This window comes from Perna viridis, chromosome 5 (assembly GCF_037379345.1).
Source record: "Perna viridis isolate PV_CMFRI_1.1 ecotype Kerala chromosome 5, ASM3737934v1, whole genome shotgun sequence".
NCBI classification, from domain to species: Eukaryota; Metazoa; Mollusca; class Bivalvia; order Mytilida; family Mytilidae; genus Perna; species Perna viridis.
Genome location: NC_142449.1, coordinates 27,691,857 through 27,711,778, shown reverse-complemented (window position 1 = coordinate 27,711,778; position 19,922 = coordinate 27,691,857). Strand labels below are relative to the sequence as shown.

The following is a 19,922-nucleotide window of genomic DNA, read 5'->3' as shown; positions in this document are numbered from 1 at the left end:
TCTTTATCATCGATTTCTAAGTGTAGGTCAAGATCTAAGGGTGACTTCACAGTGTCTGTAGTATCCTTTATCTCATGTTCTTTTGGGTAGATTCGATGTATCAAATCCCCGAAATTAGGATTGTTTTAAGATAGTACGTCATCTATATAGCGGAAACTGAGATTGAAGGATCTAGCCAAACGATATTCTTTCAGATCAGCTATAAAGTCAGCCTCATAAGAGTGAAGGAATAGGTCAGCACGTAAAGGAGCACAATTTGTTCCCATTGGAATGCCGACTGTTTGTTGAAAAACACGTCCACCACACTGGACAAATATGTTGTCGATTAAAAACAACGATGTATTGTGTTTTTAAGTCGGGATTTAAACTGAGTACGGGGAATAGAAGTATACAGTGTTGAAAAATCATAGGTTTTAATGCTATCATGGATCCACATTGAATTAGTACCACTACGGGAGTAACAAGTAATATGGTAGGACTGTAGACCCTCTTTGACAGTTGTGGGTATAGAAGTTAAACGTTTTGAAAGAGGTTGTATGGTACATTTTGCAGATCCAGCTATTAAACGTTGTTTGTATGGATTCTTGTGAAATTAAGGAATCCAGTACATAGACGGTAAATCGCAATCATCGTCCTTGGTAGAGAGACCAAAAGAGGATAGCACAGCTTTATGGTTTTGTACAATCTCTTTCTTTGGAGAGATTTGTAGCAGTATAGGTCTTATCACTGCCATTATTTTCAGGCAAAAACAATGTTGTTTTGGGCTAAGTCTGCTGGTACGACAACATATTTGTCATGTATAGTAGACAATATTTTTACATCCGGGTCTTTGAAAACTGATGTAGCCTTGGCACTCATCGACCTACTAAAAACTTTCATTCGTTTTAAACTTAAAGACCTCACAGTCTTTAACCACTCTGACAGAGAATATATGTCTTCTTGTTCTCGTTTTATCAATTTTCTTGCATAGTCCTCGACGGTATCCATAAGAAGTTTAAAGTTATAATTTAATTGATGGAGCGTGGTTCACGGTACTTGGGACCTTTAGAAAGGATATAACGCAGAAATTTGTTTTCGATAATGGTTAAATCTCCCGTAACGACGTGACCGCAAGGACCATATTTGAATGGAGAGGTTTTGCAAGAACAGTCAGGTGGTTTAGCCTTGAAGTCCTCAATCTCGAGGTTCTGCAATAGCCTTTTATAATTGAAAATTTCGGATGCAATGGATGAAGTATAGGAATATGAAATAATTGGTATGGATTTGTCTTTGAAATGTTGGTCACGTTTTTGTGATGGTGGATGTTAGCCAAATTATTGGCATATATACTTTCGTTCAAAAAACGGTAGTGGAAGAAATGAACGTTTTTCTTCATCTTGACTTTTCGCACAAACTGGTTTAAAGAGTCTGGGGAAACCAATATCCAAAATGATGGCAACAAGTCTGTATGATGATGAGATGGGATCAGAAACAGGAGTGTCAAGACTTGTTTTGTAAAATGAGTGTAGTAGAGTGAGAGGTACAGAATAAAGTTTGGTTCTAATGTGATGAAGTCCAAGGGATTTGTGTATGAAAGGAAGGAGTCCATCTATGGAGACATTATGTAACTTAGGTGGCGTATAGTGGCGATGGCCATGACTCCTTTCCCGTCTTGGACGTTTGTCAAATAAATTCACCACATTTATGCTATTGTTATATTTGCTTGATAGGTTTCCGATACTGTTGATGTTGTCATTGCATCCGTAAGGTATTGCAGTACCTAGTTTGCATATCCAGTACTCCTCTCTTTCCCTACGATAATTTTTACTTAGAACCGGACTGTTTGTAGGATGGTAATTTTTTTTCTAAAATACGAACTTTCATGGAGAGGATTGAATGATCTTGTGGATTAAAGTGTGATAAACTCTCGGGAATTTGGTGGTGTTAATTCCCGAACGATGACTGTACATTCTTTTGTTTAATCTTTCTTGCGTTTCCCTGACATATGCTAAACCACATAAGTTGCATTCTAATTCATATATTAAGTTTGTTGATTTGCAACTTACGTCATCGTGGCTTCTTGTATGAAAGGTTTTGTTTGTAAGGGAACTGGAGAAGTAAGGGTCGGTTATAAGAATGTTGCATGTTTTGCAATTTTTAATGCCACATTTTGATATGTTACAATGTGGTTCGTCATTGTTGTAGTCAATATCATTTAAAGTGATGGAACATAGTTTGGTAACTTTGAAATAGTCAGAATTTTTGTACTGGAATAGATGGTCTGCAGACTGAACGTGTGATTGGGTACTTTTCGTTGAATCGGTCGGGGCACTTTCCATACCAGATGTGAGTGTGCTAAGATTTTCATCTAGGGACACCATATACTTACAAAACATCTTTTGTGTTGTTTAAAACAACACAGTGTATTTATTTTAAATATTACGAGAAATCAGGTTTTTTAGAATAGGGAACTCTTGAAATCCTTAGTCGATAAGTATAAGGGACTCATATGTCGTCTTCAAAACAATACTGAAATTTTAGAGAAACATATTGAAAGTGTAGAACAATTCATGCTACTTAATTTTAATATGCGTGGTGTAGTTAAAGAAATTCATTTCATGGTTGAAAATGGTTTATTTTATTAAGATAATTCGAAACTTCAATTAAACATGTTATCTTTAGGCCATTTATCAATCACCTTCACGTATTATACCTTCGGAGTAAAGAAACCTTACATTGGACTTACAGGGTCATTACCTAAATTTTGCAATGATATTCAGATCCCAAAAAGGACTTACGGAATTATTGTAAATCTCTTACTTGTTAAACTTTCATTCAAGATGATAAAATCTTAAATATTTTTCTTTATCTTTGCTTGATTATCAGGGATAGTTGGAAATTTTTCAGGCACACAATTTACATATTCCTGTGATATCCGCTCGTAGTGGCAAACTATCCCTAATTGCTGAGTATAAATTAGAACGTAATGCATTGGCAGTTAATAAGGCTAGAACGCAATATGTTTTATTGACTTCAGACGAATAAACCAGTATTCCAATCCGTTAGTAGGGTTTAGCAACATTAAAAGTCCTGTCTACCCAGTAAAGTTAAGTAACAAAATGTATCATTTCTCTTTTTATGAAAAAACAAAAATGTGCTAAATAAACGTTGTCAAACACTGATTTATCCTATTTCGATTCTCCCTGTGGCAGATCACATACGGGGAGGTCTTTGGGTAATAGCCACACAGACAAAAAAAAAGATTAAGGGTCTCTGTGGTTTGTCGTTATCCTTCCCAATTACCTACCACAAGAATAATCCACCTGTTGGATTAATAAAGTTACGAACTTCTTGTTCTGATAACAGTGATTCGTTACCACTTTTACCATATTACAAGGGCGAGGACCGTTTTCAAAATTCACAACCATTAAAAAGATTAATTGAAATTTACAATATGTCAGACATAACAACATGAAAATTGTTTTACTTAGCTTTGCCTAATGTTACTATTGATGAACTTCCTAACACATTGCTACATATGTAAACCATACTGATGACGAATCTGATCAATCAGTTAATAGATTTACAATCAATTGATACTGGTTTTCAAATTCCATATTTGGGGTATGCAGGTTTCTCATTGTAAATTGCCACGTTAAGTTGGTTTGGGATATTTTGTTATTGTCGACAGGTTAGTTTTTGCAGACACTCATGGTTGCCCAGAAAAAAAGACAAGTCTGACGCACATGAAACAGCTAATAATAGGTATAAACTGGTGTCAACGGTGTCGACAGATGTTGATTAACGGAAACAGTTGAACAACTGGTCAAGAAAGCAGTCTTCAGGATGTATTCTTCGTTCGAGACGCAACACAATAGACAACAACACTTATCGGTGATGACAATTACTCGGAAGACAACTATGGCAACGTCAAACACAATTGATGATATTTGGACTCTAGAATTTAACTTTTTTACTATATACTCATGGAGAAGAGGAAAAATAGGCTGTAGTTGACGGTGTTGGTGAATTTTAACTGTATACTCAAATTTGTATATTATATAATCATTGAGCAGAGGAGAGCTGGAGTGCAGTTGACGTTATTGGTGAATTGTAACTGTATAATCAGACTTCCTCATTATATAATCATGAAGCAGAAGAGAGCTGGAGCGCGGATAAATTGTTATTATGCTATCACACTTTTGAACGTACTTCACTCCTGTTGTTCCAGTACCACGACTGGTCGAAGAGGGAAACTTCATTCATTATCTTCATGCGGTGGCGGACATTGATAATTCACGTTTACAATTGGGGTGATTGGCGATCATTGGACAGTGCTAAACAATATAAGGTAGTTCATCAATGCTGGTCGCTTCTGCACTTGCTGAGAAATTCACTCGTATTCTTAATCATCTTTATATACTTTTTCTCATCTGATGTGTACTTAGATTTTGGTGACGGACTTTGCAACATAAATTGACTGTACACAATTAGAGAGTGATAAAAATAGTGCGGTTAGTGTCCTGTTTGCTGAATTATCTGCGATATGTCTTTGCGAAAATAGAACAAAAGCTATAGCGGCAATCAACAGAATGTAATCCAGGGACAAAGACCAGATAGAGAAAACATACATACACAACAAAGAACATAAAGTAACTAAAATCATACATACAAAATAACAAAAGCAAATGAGCAACTAGGACTCCACTAAGAGCTAAGAGCATGGACCAGGTGCACCTTTATGGTAAGCGTCCTCTGCTTTTCTAAAAAAAAACACCCACCGAGTTGCTCATAAAAGTCAAGTCCGGGGTAAACGAAAGAGAAAAGGAAATCTATGACACGTTGAACAAATCAGTTTTCATGGCACCGATGGATACACGGTGATAGGACAGTGGTCGGGTTTATTGATTATAATTATTATTTTTGAGAAAGGGAGGAATGTGTTAGGACACTACATGACTTAAGCGTTAGTATTACTCATTTAATTACTAATAAAGTTATATGTACTTAAGGGTATAAAATAGCCAAAACGGGAATGGAAAGAACATATTATTAAAAATCAATTATCTATACAACAAGAAAAAATACCCACTGAAATGCACATGTATATAAAAAATAACTCAGTGAAAAAAGTAATAAACAAGTCAAAGGAAGTGTATTTATATCCATAGGCCAAATGAATGTCAAGAAATATATGTGAATCAGCAATGATATGGGTCAATTAATCATGCCGCAATGCAAATAAACTGGACACTTTTAGGTATGCTATGTTATGATCCAATATTGTTTTACATAATAGGATAGAATATATATGAAAATGTTATGTATTTCTGATATCCTCGATTACACTTTCGCTTTAAACATCGCAATAAAAGTTGCAGTCGACTTTTGTTCTTTTCTGGAAATATATTTCGTCCCGAATTCTAGTACAACATCTTATGGATAAATATCAAAGCAATCCATTTCCTTATATCGAAGTTATCATCCAAAAATCATGAAAAATAAATTTTCTGGCTCGTTTATGGCTCTTTAATCTTGCTTCGCTCTATTCACTACCTCAAATTGAATCACAGTCTTCTTTGTGTTAGTGAGGCACTTTATAATACAATTTCCAAAGAGGCCCATTATCAAAGATACCCGGTCAATAATAGTCAAGTTATTTCCTAAATATACTGAAAACACATGTTTCTAACCCCCTTTTTGGTCCCTTATTTCTGAAACATTTAATATATACACCCTGAAATCAATTCCAGCTGATAACCATTGTGGTAAAGATCATTGTGGAAAAATGTGAAAGATATAGCTATGCATTTACTGGAGTTGTATAGCATAATTCTACCAAGTCTTGTTCTTGGCCCTTTTTGGCCACATTTTCTAAAACTGCTGGAGCCATAAACTCAAAAATTAATAAAACCTTGCTTTTGTGGTTCGAAACCTTGTTAGTATTTTTTAAAAAGATGAACAAATTAACATTTAAGTAATCACAAGAAAATCGAGGTCTACGGACAAAATCACTATACAGAGCAACATGTCCCGCTGCCACAAATAAAAAAATGAAAGTCCAAAGATCCAAGAACTGATTTTGGTGAATCAAAATGGTGATGCAATATGATCAATAACATGTGGTGACTAACAATCAAACAAAATTCCATTAAGCATTTTTCAAAGAGTTCTGTCCACAAGGGGTTCCTATAGTGTAACATATACAAATTCAAGTAAGTACCGCAACTCCTGTAAAATATTTGGAATTAAAATGGCGGCGCAATATTATCATATGGTATCTAATAATCTTACAAAACCTAAACAAAATTTGTTGAGGGGTTTCTGAGAATTTGCATCCATTAACTATGAAATATGGAGGCACAGACAGACCGATGCATACAACATGATATTTTTCTTTGTTCCATAATAGTTCCGATGAGCAATTTGCATAATTAGATGTAAAATGATTAAACAGTACAGCACAATCCTTTAACATGATGATGTGCACTGAAATTATATTTGTTTTACTTTCTTACCTAGACTTAAAACATATCCTGAAGCTTGTTGATTAAAATTTCCATCTTTATCTTTGATACCATTACTAACAGTACAGACATACTCTCCTGTGTCCTGGTATCTGGTCTCCTCAGGTGTCTGTGGTAATGTCAGGGTGCTGTTTCCATCTAAGGTTCGTATTACTGTACCATGTTGAGATATGTGCTTCCATTTTGAGAATGAGTATGTTGCTGGATTTCCAGTAGCATTACAAGTGATTGGTCTTGACATATCACCTGGGTTATAAGTCTCATTTCCTACTGACACAGAGGGAGAAACTGAAACATAAGATATTTTAAAATGGGATGGCAATGGAATATTGTCCTACAACCAGACCAGACATGGAATAATTAAAATCAGTTGAAATTAATTGAAGTTATTGAACTTAGTGCAGAAATCAATTGTTATCGATTATCAAAAAATTTGATTACTTTTAATGAAAAACAATTGATTACAGCTGAAAATATCAAATGAAATTTCGATTGGATTAGAATTATTTTTGAATTATTATTATTATATATTTTTTAAAGTTTTTATCATGAAATGTACGCAAGTTCATAAGTTTCCTTAGTTGAACACTTTTTAACATTATCTTTAACGTGATCATACGATGAAAAGAAACAATACTCTTTGTTTAATGTCATATTAAACAATTTAAATGACATACCAGAGCAAAATAGAAACAGAACATGTACAATGTACTGCATAGGTTTGGAAATGTCTAACAAATCTGATATTTTAACAATAATTTACTCTTTGATCTATACATATATGACTGCCATTTTACCTAAGAGTGTTTCTTTCAAGTTTACTAATCAATTGCCAATAATAAATTGAATATACAACAAACCAGACATAAAAAAAAGAAAAAAAAAACTTTGTTCCGCTTTAGAATCTTGTAAGGGAAAATAGAGTGGGAAATGGGAAACTGGTTATATTTATTGTTTCTATTTACAGTATATAAAAAGTGTATATATTCACTAATAAAAAAATGTGATTATGATATGTCTTATCTATTTGTGTAAAGTAAAAGTAAACCAATTGTTAACCATTGTGGCGAGCATTCCTCAACCCGTATAAACCCTGATTTTCACACTTCATATAACCACACAGTAAGTACTTTGCTATCCTCTTAATATCCAATATGTACTGCTAGCTAATCCGTTAACACTTAATTGAGTTCATTCTACATAAAGTGTTAAATTGGAGTTGTGTATGTGAACATACCCTTGTAATCGAAATTCAATTATAATTACTTTATCCAAATTACTTGATTGCGATTGATAACACAAAAGAAAGGTAAGTTTTCGATTTCAAATTAATGACACAAAATTACTCAAATAATCGATGTGCAATCAATTGCCACTTTGTGTAATTGTTTTCCATCTCTGATCAAAACGGAGTTTCTTTCTAAATGTTATTTTATGAAAAAGAGTGGATAAAATGCTTTCCAGGGTGCAGCTTGATATTAACGCAGTGGTCGAACCATGATCAATTTGGCAAGAGTTCACACATTACTCAAGCTTGCTACAGCCATTATGTATTTGACAAAGGATAGAAATCGAACCTGAATCGACAGGCCTCATTTTATAAATGGTTCCAGTTATCACACCAACAATAATTGCAAAGTATTTCTTTTGATATGAAACCTTGTACAAATTTAAATGAGATCCCTTCTCTTATTATATAGTCAAGTGATAATCCAGACAACAGAATAATGATTCCTCCTGTCCCTTTAAGGGTATATGTTCAAAACAGGTCAATAAACAACCCAAAATTTCCATCCTACCCTTCGTTTTTGTAAATTGACACCTTGTGGTACTATTTTAAAGAGATCAATCTACATATTGTCAAGTTACTGTCTGGACATATTGAAAACATTTGATAACAGTCCATTATAGGACCTTAATTTCTTATTGATTCAAGCCCCAAAATCAATCCCAGTCTTCCTTGTGTAGTATAGCCTTATTGAAATGATTTCATAAAGATCCATGCACTTACACTCAAGTTTTGTCTTGAAACCAAATTGTCTAAGAATGCCTACGGACGAGACAGCACAAACTACAGAATACGCAATTTTGTGTGGTTTTATAATAGTGACAGTAAAATTTCTAAATGAGTGCCTGGTGTAACATTAACCAAATGCACAAATATTAATAATTTAGTTTTGGAATTTCTTGTTCTCCTTAGTATTTCAAAATTAGTTTAAGTCCATAGTTTCAGCGGGAAATATTTTAAGTGTAAATGGAGGACAGGTTACAGACAAAGAATAACAAAAGACCCCAAATATAGGTACAAGCTTATGCTACTTAGTAATATGTGGTGTACAAGGAATGAATGAATCATAATAAAGATTTAAAAGTGATACACATACATTTTATATCTAGTGTCCTGGACTGGGACACAAAACTATCAACAGTTGCTGTATTTCTAAATCTACATGTTAGTATCCTTCCATTATCATTTCTATCCACAATGTATGTCAATTTAGATGTGACTGTATAGGTATCTGTAGCTGTGTCGTGAGTTGATTGTTCAAAAGAGCTTGCTGTAATGTCAGTACTACTTATGGACCATTCCACTGTAGGTTTTGGTCTACCGCCAGATGCGGTACAAGTTACTGATAAGAACTTTGTCTCTTCTCTAGTGACTATGTCTGGGCTAAATGAAGGCTCGAATGGTTTGACTGAAATCAAATGTTAAACATAGGCCTTTCTTTTATTACAGGACGGTAAATACAACATGAACATATGATTGGGCCTACTACCAGATGACATATTTGTAAAGATCAACGGATTTTTTTCCTCTACCAGTAAGACAACCGGAAGTGCATTTAAGGCCCAAAATGTGATCCGCCCTAATCAGTGACCTTCTGCTACGCTTGAACTATTCCTGTGTATAGGCGGTTCGAAAAATGACGTAGAAAATGACAATGTAATGTTTAAACGCTTATTGTGTCACAACCAGTAGACAGGTATGTATGATTTTTTCAACATGGAAAATTAAGGTCTGTTCATTGTAGACTTTCGACTTTCCGTTTATAGATTTTGAAAAAAATATCGGATGAATTAAACCATTTTTTATGCAAGAAATTACTGCGAATTACCCCTCGAATCAGAAAATTATTTACGCAAATTTGGTACAAAAAAGTGTTCCCACACGGATTTTTATGAAATTTGGCAATATGAAAATTTAAATTCCTGGCTACATTTTCATATGGTTTCAATAGTCACAAAGGAACAAAAAAGTACATAATTTTAAATTAAGGAAAGTATTTTCGGTAGATTTTCCTGTGATCAATTTACTTTGTTCCTTCTCGATGGCACATTTTATGATTATTTCTAATTTATAAAAACTGCGAATCAACAAAGAGAACATTACAAATATCTTAAAGAGTAATCAAGGGAACCAAGGTTATAGCGGTAATCAAAAGAATGTATCCAGGGACAAAGACCAGACATGGAAAACAGACCTACACAAAAAAGAACATAAAGTAACTAAAATCATACATAAAAAGTAACAAAAGTAAATGAGCAACTCCACTAAAAACTGAGAGCATGGACCAGGTGCACCGGTAGGGTAAGCGTCCTCAACTTTTCTAGGAACACCGCCGAGTTCCTCATAAAAAGTCAAGTTCGGGGTAGACAAACGAGGAAAGGAGAACTATGATCCGTTGAAAACTTCTGTAGTGATGACTTCAGTCTTGTAGCGACATAACCAAGTTCCAGAAGCCTATATGTTAGAGTTCTAGCGCGATACAAAAAGTCTGCGTAATTTCGGCAAGCTCTGGCATAACGTATGAGTTGTGATATGAACACTCCATACGCAGGAGCCGAAGGTATGTTGCCACAGAAGAAAGGAAAGTTGACAATTCTGAATGAAAAAATATCACGTTTGTCATAAAGTTTGGTCAATAGTTTTCCTTTACCATCGATTTCTAAGTGTAGGTCAAGATATGAGGTTGATTTCACAGTGTCTGTAGTATCCTTTATCTCAAATTTTTTTGGGTAGATTCGATGTATCAAATCCTCGAAATTAGGATTGTTTAAAGATAATACGTCATCTATATAGCGGAAACTGAGATTGAAAGATCTAGCCAAATGATATTCTTTCTTTCTGATCAGTTAGCTATAAGGTCAGCCTCATTATAGTGAAGGAATAGGTCAGCAAGTAAAGGAGCACAATTTGTTCACATTGGAATGCCGACCCTTTGTTGAAAAACACGTCCACTACACTGGACAAATATGTTGTCGATTAAAAATTCCAGCATTTTGTAAACATCTTCTTCTGTATATTTGGAAGATAATTTGGAATTATTTTTTTACAAAGTATGAGGAATCTCTACCAAGAACTATATATTTGTATCTAGGTGTACCATCTTTTTTGGAAAAACAACGATGTATAATGTTTTTAAGTCGGGATTTTAACTGGGTATGGGGAATAGAAGTATACAGTGTTGAAAAGCATAGGTTTTAATGCTATTATATTCAGATGATAGACTTAAACTGATTGTCTCCAAAAGATCTTTCGAATTTTGCAGGAACCACATTGAATTACTACCACTACGGGAGTAACAAGTGTTGTGGTAGGACTGCAGACCCTCTTTGACAGTTGTGAGTATAGAAGTTAAAAGTTCTGAAAGAGGTTTGGTGGTAAATTTTGCAGATCCAGCTATGAAACGTTGTTTGTATGGATTCTTGTGAAATTTAGGAATCCAGTACAAAGACGGTAAATCACAATCATCGTCCCTGGTAGAGAGACCACAGGATAGCACAGATTTATGGTTTTCCACAATCTCTACTTTGGAGAGATTGGTAGCAGTATAGGTCTTATCACTGCTATTATTTTCTACGTCTTCCTCTGATAATAAACATTGGATATAAAACGTTTTGCAGACAAAAAACAATGTTGTTTTGGGCTTTGTTTGCTGGTACGACAACATATGTGTCACGTATAGTAGACAATGTTTTTGCTACATCGGGATCTTTGAAAACTATGTAGCCTTGACACTCAGTATTGTAAGTTTAATTTGATGGCGGTAACCTGGCTCAATTTCTGCCCGATTATAGTCCTACTTTACACGCCACTGAAATGTATACAATATCGCACATACGTAACACCGTTCGATGTTAACCTGAATATGGATTAATCAATAGACTTGTGCATGCAGTTTAACAACTATGGTGATCGATATTCTTTTCACCATTTCGACATAGTTGAGGTTTTGTTTTTATCACAACTCCTACCTTACGCCAGAGCTTGCCGTAACGCGCTAGACCTTTTACATTAAGGCTTCTGAAACAGGGATATGTTGCTACAAGAATGATATCATCATTACAGAAGTTTTATGGTCGTCATCATGAACTCGTGGATCGTTACGGTGTATCTAACTGCACCATGAACACTGATTTGTTCATAGTGTCATAGTTTTCCTTTCCTTTTTCTTCTACCCCAGACTTGACTTTTTATAAGCAACTCAGCGGATGTGTCTGGTCTTTGTCCCTTGATTTTGGTTACCGCTAAAATATTGGTTCTCTTAATTACTCTGGCTCTTGGACGCAGTATATGTGTTTTTTACTTTTTAAAATCTGACATAGGAAATGGGGCAATTCAAATAGGTAACAACCACCCCAGCATTTCTTAAATAGATAACAACCACCCCAGTATTACTAAAATAGATAACAACCACCCCAGCATTTCTAAAATCAGAAAAACATCAATCAAAGAAAATACCAATGAATTACACTTTAAACCCATTACAGACGCTTTCACACAAAAACAGTTCAATAAAATAAATGTAAAAAAGACTACTGGTTTTGATGAAACCGGTAACTTGTTAGCAAGATTTTAGAGGGCTAATTAACTTTAATTCTTTTTATTCTACATTTCTGTTTTGGTAGACTATATCTATGTTATCCTTATCAAGCATCATAGTGATTAAATGGATAAGCTAGCTTGGACAAAACTATTAATTTTTAAAGTAAATATACCGTAAATTCACTATGGCACCCTTTAGTTCAAACTTTAGTATAAACTGGAAAAAATTAGATTAAACAATAGGAACAAACAAACAAACTTTATAATTGGTCTTTAACATTATTCCATGTGCTGTGAATTTGTTTAAAACAGCATTTTTACTGCAAACCAACACAGTTCAAAATAAAGGTTTGACAGTTGTAAAACCATTTCAAGCTTGGTAACTACCATCTCCAAAACTGTTCTCTTCTACCTAGAAAGATAAATGATTTGAAATTTAAAATAATAAATCACAAAACAAATGTACAATGTACATTATAATATTGCTAAAATGGTCTACATGCTTAATCACTTTATCAGACAAATAACGGTAATTAACCAAACTTTTCCTGCCCTTATGAACTTTTACTTTGTTCATTGTCTACATGAATATACATGTATTTATGTGCAGTCCAAATAATTATGTCGCCTTGGGTGGTAATTTTTATTTTGTTTGGTTGCATAAACGTCAAATTATAAAAAAAAGACCTCAGCAAACGCAGGCTGTATTCTATAAGTGTAGTTCCATTTTAAAGCCTACAGTTGAAAATGAAACCATATAAGGGGCAAGTTGACTACAAGACTTCAAAAGTAAAATTGATTATTTGCCTTGATGTGATCAAGCTATGTTTCTCCTTGAGACAGATGTTGTCATTCAATAACAAAATGACAACACTGAAGTAACCCTTACAAAAAGATGAAAATAAATGTTACTTGCATGACAGGACCCACAATAGTATATATCATGCAAAATATGAGATTTCAAATTAGGTACAGAAAACATTTTCTCACCAATTTAAGCTATTTTGGGCTCATTAAGTACTTTAGAATCTTACTATTTCAGTAATGCCATTTCCTATTCATGCTATTAGAGGCAAGAAACTTTGTCGCTTCAATTTTTGCCAAATTATAAAAAAGCAAATAATTTTTTGGCACGGAATTTTAGACAGTAATTGAAATGTTTATACTAACCTTATTGTGAGTCCTTGATACCTCACTTTGTAATCTCGCTGGAGACAAATCAGATTTTTTATTTGAGCAATGGGAGGCCTGGAAAAGTAGGTTCCAACATTTTCATCAAAACCGCCGCCTTATTGACTTCTTCCGCAACTACCTGTGATATTTTCCTACGCAGGCGCTTCCGGTTGTCCTACTGTATACTGACTAGGTCTGGGTTGAAAACTATTGTTAGTGGCTTCATTGGAATTACTTAGTTTTCACAAAATTAGGTGTATCACTCTAAACTAAAACATGTAGCTTTCCTTAGACTGAGGATTTCAAATAGCTGTTTTCTAGAATTTGATTTTCTTTAAATTTGTACATGAAACCAGGCTATACTCTATGCAGTAGACAGCAAAAAAAAGTAAATGCAGTAGACAGCAAACACAAAAAATGCAAAGAACATGTTCCCATTGATACATGTTATAGAAAGCATCATACCTCATATAGTACCACTCAAGGCATGTGGGGTCAAATAATTAGAATACGGGTAAACAAAAATGACAGACAGACAAGATGATTCCAATATACTTTTTCATTGAATGAGATTATAATATAACGTTGATTTTTTTTCTTATATCACTCACGGTCCAGGTAAATAATTGCTGTATCTGTTTCAGGAAAATAAGATAATTCCTGGTACCCAGCCATACATTTGACAGTAGCACCGTCATATTGCCTATCCACTTCCAATAAGGTATGTTCTATGTTCCTCTGACTAGACCTTGTATAGTTTTGATTCTTAACCTGTAGTATCATATCTGGCGTCTTATCCCCACCTTCTGCATTGCAACTGATAGTCAGATCTTGCTCTTCTATTCCATTTATTTTACTGTCTATTGATTTATTGTTAATCTTTACTTGAGTTGGTCCCTCTTCAAAAAAAAAAAAAAAATGAAAGATATTGTCAATATTTATTTCATAACTGATAAGAATAAACTGTTCTTATTGGTTAATTTAAAAATGTTTTTAAAGTAATTTGCATGGTTTAACATCAAGTCAAAACAATAAAATAGAATAAATTATTGTAAATGAATTACATGGGTTTAAAAAACGTAAGTCTTATAAAAATCCCTCTCTCAAAATATTGGTTCATTCTTATTCGTTTAACCATGTTCATGCGGCATTGATATGCGTTATAATATCAGGAGGTCATATCACACGGCAATGACCTTTTCAGATTATTAAATGAAATGAACACGAGAATAGCTTATGTAGAGCGAATTATCGATAAATTGACTGCCCTAGGGATGTAATATTGCCTTCAAATTAAATATATTAATTGAACTAATATTCAGACTTCGAAGGAGCGGCTTTTTACTGACGAAATAAATAACTATATCTCATTCAAAACAAAATGAAGTTTCATTTTCCTTTCGTTAAGTATATGAAAAGATGGATTTATTTAATAAACAACTTGTCAATTACACATTGCAATCATTCCTATCAACCGTTTACTGCTGTATTTGGTTTTCTATTCATTGAACAGATGCATTTATGATTAGCCATTGGTATACATTTCGCCCGCATGTTTTGTTATATTAAATATACCTATGACAGATAGTTGCACTCTGGCTTGATCAGTCCCTCCTGCCTTTAGACAATAGTACACCCCCTCATCAGTCTTCTTGACAGTGGCTATAGTCAAGTGAAATTCTCCATTTGCATGGTTACCAGTTATACTCAGTCTATCTCTAAATTCAACAGGAGTGACATAATTGTATATACTATTATTGTTTGATAATCTTCCTGTCCCTTTATACCATTGTATATTAATCACTGTAGACTTATGACGACATACAAGCTCAACGCTTTGTCCTTTTATCCCAAACTGAGTTGTTGAATAAGTGGAGGCTGCTAAACATAAACAAGAATCTAATTATATTCATTGCATGATTAACGTTTATACATAATGTTTGAATGTTTTGACTTTCAAACTGCTCATCTTTAAGGTTATTTTGTTATATAAATTGTAGAATCATACTTTTACTTTTTCATCACAAACCTAACTAACCATTACCCGGTCGATTATATTCTGGCATTAACAGATGCATTACAGAAATATTTGTCATCAATACAATATTTGTTTTCTGAATAAATAGATATATTTTGTATTGATGACATCTTCACAAAGAACAAAATGAATAAATTTTCATATTTATATCTATAATTACATAAGGATTTTGTATCTATATATACATGTATCGTTAAACGTTTCATTTGCCACCAAAGTCTTTACGTCCTTATAACTACTTACTGCTGTAATAAATAAAATATACCAAAAACCTTAACAACTATATTCCCATTCTGTTTTTTGACAAACATTTTTTTTATTTTCTTGTTGATTTAAGTTTTACTGTGTGATTGGTGTTCTAAATTTATCATCTCAGAAAGTACGATTGCCCCTTAATTTTACTATAACACACCTGCGAAATCGCGGGCATTGAGTGGGTGGTTGAAAGTATGTAAACCGTTGTAGGATGAATGTTTGTAAAATATTTTATAACTGGAGACATAAGAAAAGGTATCAAAAGTATCTTTAACACGAACCTATGTCAATATAACGTTTTGAATTTTTAACCAGACTCAGGTTTTTGTTATGAACCTCATTATCTAAAAAGTGGAAGGTTTTTGAACCAAACGAATAAATTTTCATATTACAAAATACATGTGAAATATGTCAATTAATTCCTTTTGTTCTTTGTGAAGATGTAATAAGCTTAAGGATGAAATTGTGACCCTTTGTAGATGTTGTCAATGCTGAATAACGCCTCCATAAATTATATTGTCTGAATGATATATGTTGTCTATATAATGTAATCCACGAAACAAATAATCTGCCGCATGTAAATTCGATATTGATTTGAAGTTTCAAACTCTGGAAAATGCAGCATCGACCTGCCCAGAAGAGAATACTGGTTTTTTGAGTTCGACCCATATTTTCCTAAGGTTGTCTTTACGCTTTCATATTTGTAAATTGTTATCAAGAATGCTGGCCTAATGAGAACTTACATCGTTTCGGAATGAGTGGAGGCCCTGCATCTGAAGGGATTATGGTTATGCTCCAAGAAATAAGACGAAAACGCTTATCATAATTTGTGTACTTATTCTGACTTGGATTTTACTTTGAAAATTATTAAGATGAAAGGCAAGTATTACTTTTTTTGTAAAAATACGACCCCTGAAGTGTAATAAATAGTATGTACAAGTTCTGTGGACCCGTAGAAATTGTTTGCTACTAATTTCTATATCAATTGTGACTCATCAGCTAGTATGGAGTGATTTTGAAGGTTATTTTTGTAATTTTGTAAAGAGTAATCAAGGGAACCAAGGTTATAGCGGTAATCAAAAGAATGTAATCCAGGGACAAAGATCAGACATGGAAAACAAACATACACAACAAAGAACATAAAGTAACTAAAATCATACATACAAAGTAACAAAAGCAAATGAGCAACTCGGACTCCATGTATCCAAACATATATCAAATTTGGAATTAAGGGTAGTTTATATATACTATAATGTTGTGTCCACTGATAAAACAGGTTCAGCTTGAATTGCCCGAAGTGTAAAACCGTTCGAAGACGGAAACACTATTCGAACGCCTCTATTTTCGTTTTTCTACCAAAATCATAATCGAGGATGACAAATGCGAAAATAGATAGTACCTATCGCACACATATGCTTGATGATTGATTTATCGCGCAAATCAATAACAAGGATAACAAGAATACTACCGAACACTAATCCAATCCATAATAAGTCAAGTAAAAAATCTCGTAAAACAGATATTACACCAGCGGAGCAGGTGGTACAGCAATGGTTATGACTAAGAACAGGAATTTTAAACGAAATGACGAGTTAAATCTAGCTATGTTTTTCAGCGCGCTAAACCCCTTCTTCCATTGCAGTTTGAATATACTGGTGGTGATGAAATAGCATTTATTGCGCAAATCATTAAATCAGCGGTCATGTCAGCACAAATAACAATTTACGAACCCCCCCCAAAAAAAACAAAAACAAACAAACAAACAAACAAACAAACAAACAAACAAAAACAAACAAAAACAAAAACAAAACAAAAACAAAAACAAAAACAAAACAAAAACAAAACAAAAACGAAACAAAAACAAAAACAAAAACAAACAAAAACAAAACAAAAACAAAAACAAAACAAAAACAAAAACAAAAAAAAACAAAAAAAAAAACAAAAACGATCATTACTCATTATTGTAGAAGAAACTGAGTTTTTGCAACCAATCACTAATATCTGAAGAGAATTTGGCAATAGACGCATTTCCTAAAACCCCGATTCAGAAATCTGTGATGCAGATATTGATGGCGTCCAAGGAAATCAGAGTAGTTAGTACTTGATCGAGCGTAGCGAATCTATGGTGAAATATATGCAGGATATGAAGGTATATTGCAGCGCATCCAGGGAAAATGTATAATATTAAAATTGAAGTCGTCTCTTTTGTACTGAGATGACCACTGTTGTAAAAATTCGAATTCTTAAAAGATACAGAATAAGCTGTTCCTGTAGTTCCTTTATCTCGAGATCTGGTTGATATATTGAAGGTAATGAAAGGTTGTAGATGGACAATACATATCAATATATCTGAATGTAAAGAAAAGGATTTAGCATCTTTTATAATTTAATTCTTTACGCGATTCAGAAGAAATTCAGTCTCGTAGGAATATGAAAAAACAGGGGCCAGGGGAAACACACCCAGTGCCCCTTGGAATGCCAACTTGTTGAAAAAATAGCTCTTCCAAATGTGACAAATATGGCATCAATGAGGAAACCAAACATGTCGAAAACCTGTTTCACTATGTAGCACACTGCTTTATTTTTAGAAAAATATGTGAATTTGTAAACAGAAACAATATAATTTTTCGAACGAGCATACGATGTACAAATGAGTCCTCTCAAACGGTATTTCAAAATATCATGTGGCAACGTATAATAAAGAGTTGAGAACTCAAAAGTTTGGAGAGAACACATTTTTGAAAAGCTGCGGGATTTTAGGCTTTGAAGTAAATCTTAAGAAATTTTAAGTATTCACGTAAGATTAATGACAGTACGAGGGTAAATAGTATTGCAGCTCGCTTAATGTCCACCATTCATCACGGAAAGTATATCTGTAAGGTGAATTGACACTTCCTTCTTGGAGAGAGATCAGGTTTAAGCCACATATCTTTTTTGTGTTACTATTAATGCAAAATTCCTTATAAAAACTGTAGTTAAATTATAAATAAAAGGTTGGTATACTTTTGAAAAGATCATGGAAGTGGTTATTGCTTCCCCTACACATATGTTTTTGACGTCATAAAAAATATTATAAAATAGTGTAAAACACCATAATTATTAAGGGCAGGAATTGATTACTGATTAATATCACGACAGCCTGTCCAAATTACAGTATTCGGAGGAACTGCCTAGGTAGAGTACACGAAATCAACATTTCTTCTATAAGAAAGCCGTTTAAATGAAGTAACATACTGCTTTACAGTCAAAATAAATATTCCTCATTTGATACGTTTGTTATGTTGATAACTTTTTCCGGAAAGAAATTTTTTGAAAACACAGAAATCAACAGACAACTATTAACAGTTCAATGTTTCAATAAATGATATATTATAATATAATTGCAAGGTGAACGATTGTCTTTACGTTATAAAACTTACAAAAAGTGGCTATTAACAATAATGTATAATCCAGCATCACAATATTTACCATGTTTGCCGATCAATGTAGTTTACTTCCACACAGTAAAGAAAGATGTTTATTAACATATCAAAAGATTTTGAAATTCAGTGATATGTAAATGGTGTACATTCAGGGGTAATTCAGTGAGTTTAAGATTTACTCATCACCGTTTTTCTGCATTAATTAAAAGTTAAATTAGCTTGAAATAGCATGTAGTATTAGTTACAAAACAACAATGCCTTCTTAGAGTATTAACCAACTATACATAATACATCGATCAAATGTGATGTAGACAAGTTACATTGAGTATTGTGTCGGTAATGTATTGTATCTTCACTCATAAAAAAGGAAGAAATATATTTATTTGTAGTTTTCTTATTATATTATTTAACAATGAAGCAATTAGAAAAGCCAAGTTAGCTGAGCAAAATACTTGATGAATACTTAAGCACAAGATGCTCCTCATATCAATGTATGCAAACAATGCAAAATAATGCACACAAATATAATGAATATATTATACGGATATATCTACAACATCTATTAACAAAAACTTTGTTAAATTGTTGGCATATGTCCAACACTTCGACAAAATGAAACAATTTACAATAAAGTAAATTGTGTTTCCTTCCTCCCTATTAACTTTCAATAAGTGTCTGTCTCAATAGTTTTATGTCTCAGA

At 33.4% G+C, this 19,922-nt stretch overlaps 2 protein-coding genes across 3 annotated transcripts in view; both read right to left on the bottom strand.

Annotated features, from left to right (window-relative positions):
• Positions 1-12,723, bottom strand: part of LOC148616922 (neural cell adhesion molecule 1-like) — a 74,303-nt gene extending 61,580 nt beyond the window's left edge. The window contains exons 1-3 of the mRNA XM_088585094.1: positions 12,666-12,723; positions 8,891-9,202; positions 6,498-6,794 (exon numbers count right to left, since the gene is read on the bottom strand). Of these exons, the coding sequence (XP_088441220.1) occupies positions 6,498-6,794; positions 8,891-9,202; positions 12,666-12,723 (667 nt within the window). The remainder of the gene's footprint in view (positions 1-6,497; positions 6,795-8,890; positions 9,203-12,665) is intronic.
• On the bottom strand, positions 12,547-19,287 carry LOC148616921 (uncharacterized). Of its 2 annotated transcripts, none has more exons than XM_088584101.1 (3): positions 19,219-19,287; positions 15,082-15,387; positions 12,547-14,405 (listed from the first exon to the last, which is right to left on the bottom strand). In XM_088584101.1, the coding sequence occupies exons 1-3, from the start codon at positions 19,268-19,270 to the stop codon at positions 14,110-14,112; spliced, it is 654 nt and encodes a 217-aa protein (XP_088440227.1). In that variant the 5' UTR covers positions 19,271-19,287; the 3' UTR covers positions 12,547-14,109. The 2 variants fall into 2 exon arrangements, with proteins under 2 accessions (XP_088440227.1, XP_088440228.1); XM_088584102.1 differs by having other exon boundaries at positions 15,082-15,384; positions 19,219-19,274.
• Between the last annotated feature and the right edge of the window lie 635 nt (positions 19,288-19,922).

Bases quoted from the DNA above. Each gene is read 5' to 3' on its own strand.
- LOC148616921 (XM_088584101.1), bottom strand. From the start codon at position 19,270: ATGGTAAATATTGTGATGCTGGATTATACATTATTGTTAATAGCCACT. The intron at 15,388-19,218 runs GTAAGTTTTATA...GTTTATGTTTAG, and splicing joins ATTGTTAATAGCCACTTTTT to CAGCCTCCACTTATTCAACA. The intron at 14,406-15,081 runs GTATATTTAATA...TTTTTTTTGAAG, and splicing joins AGTGCAACTATCTGTCATAG to AGGGACCAACTCAAGTAAAG.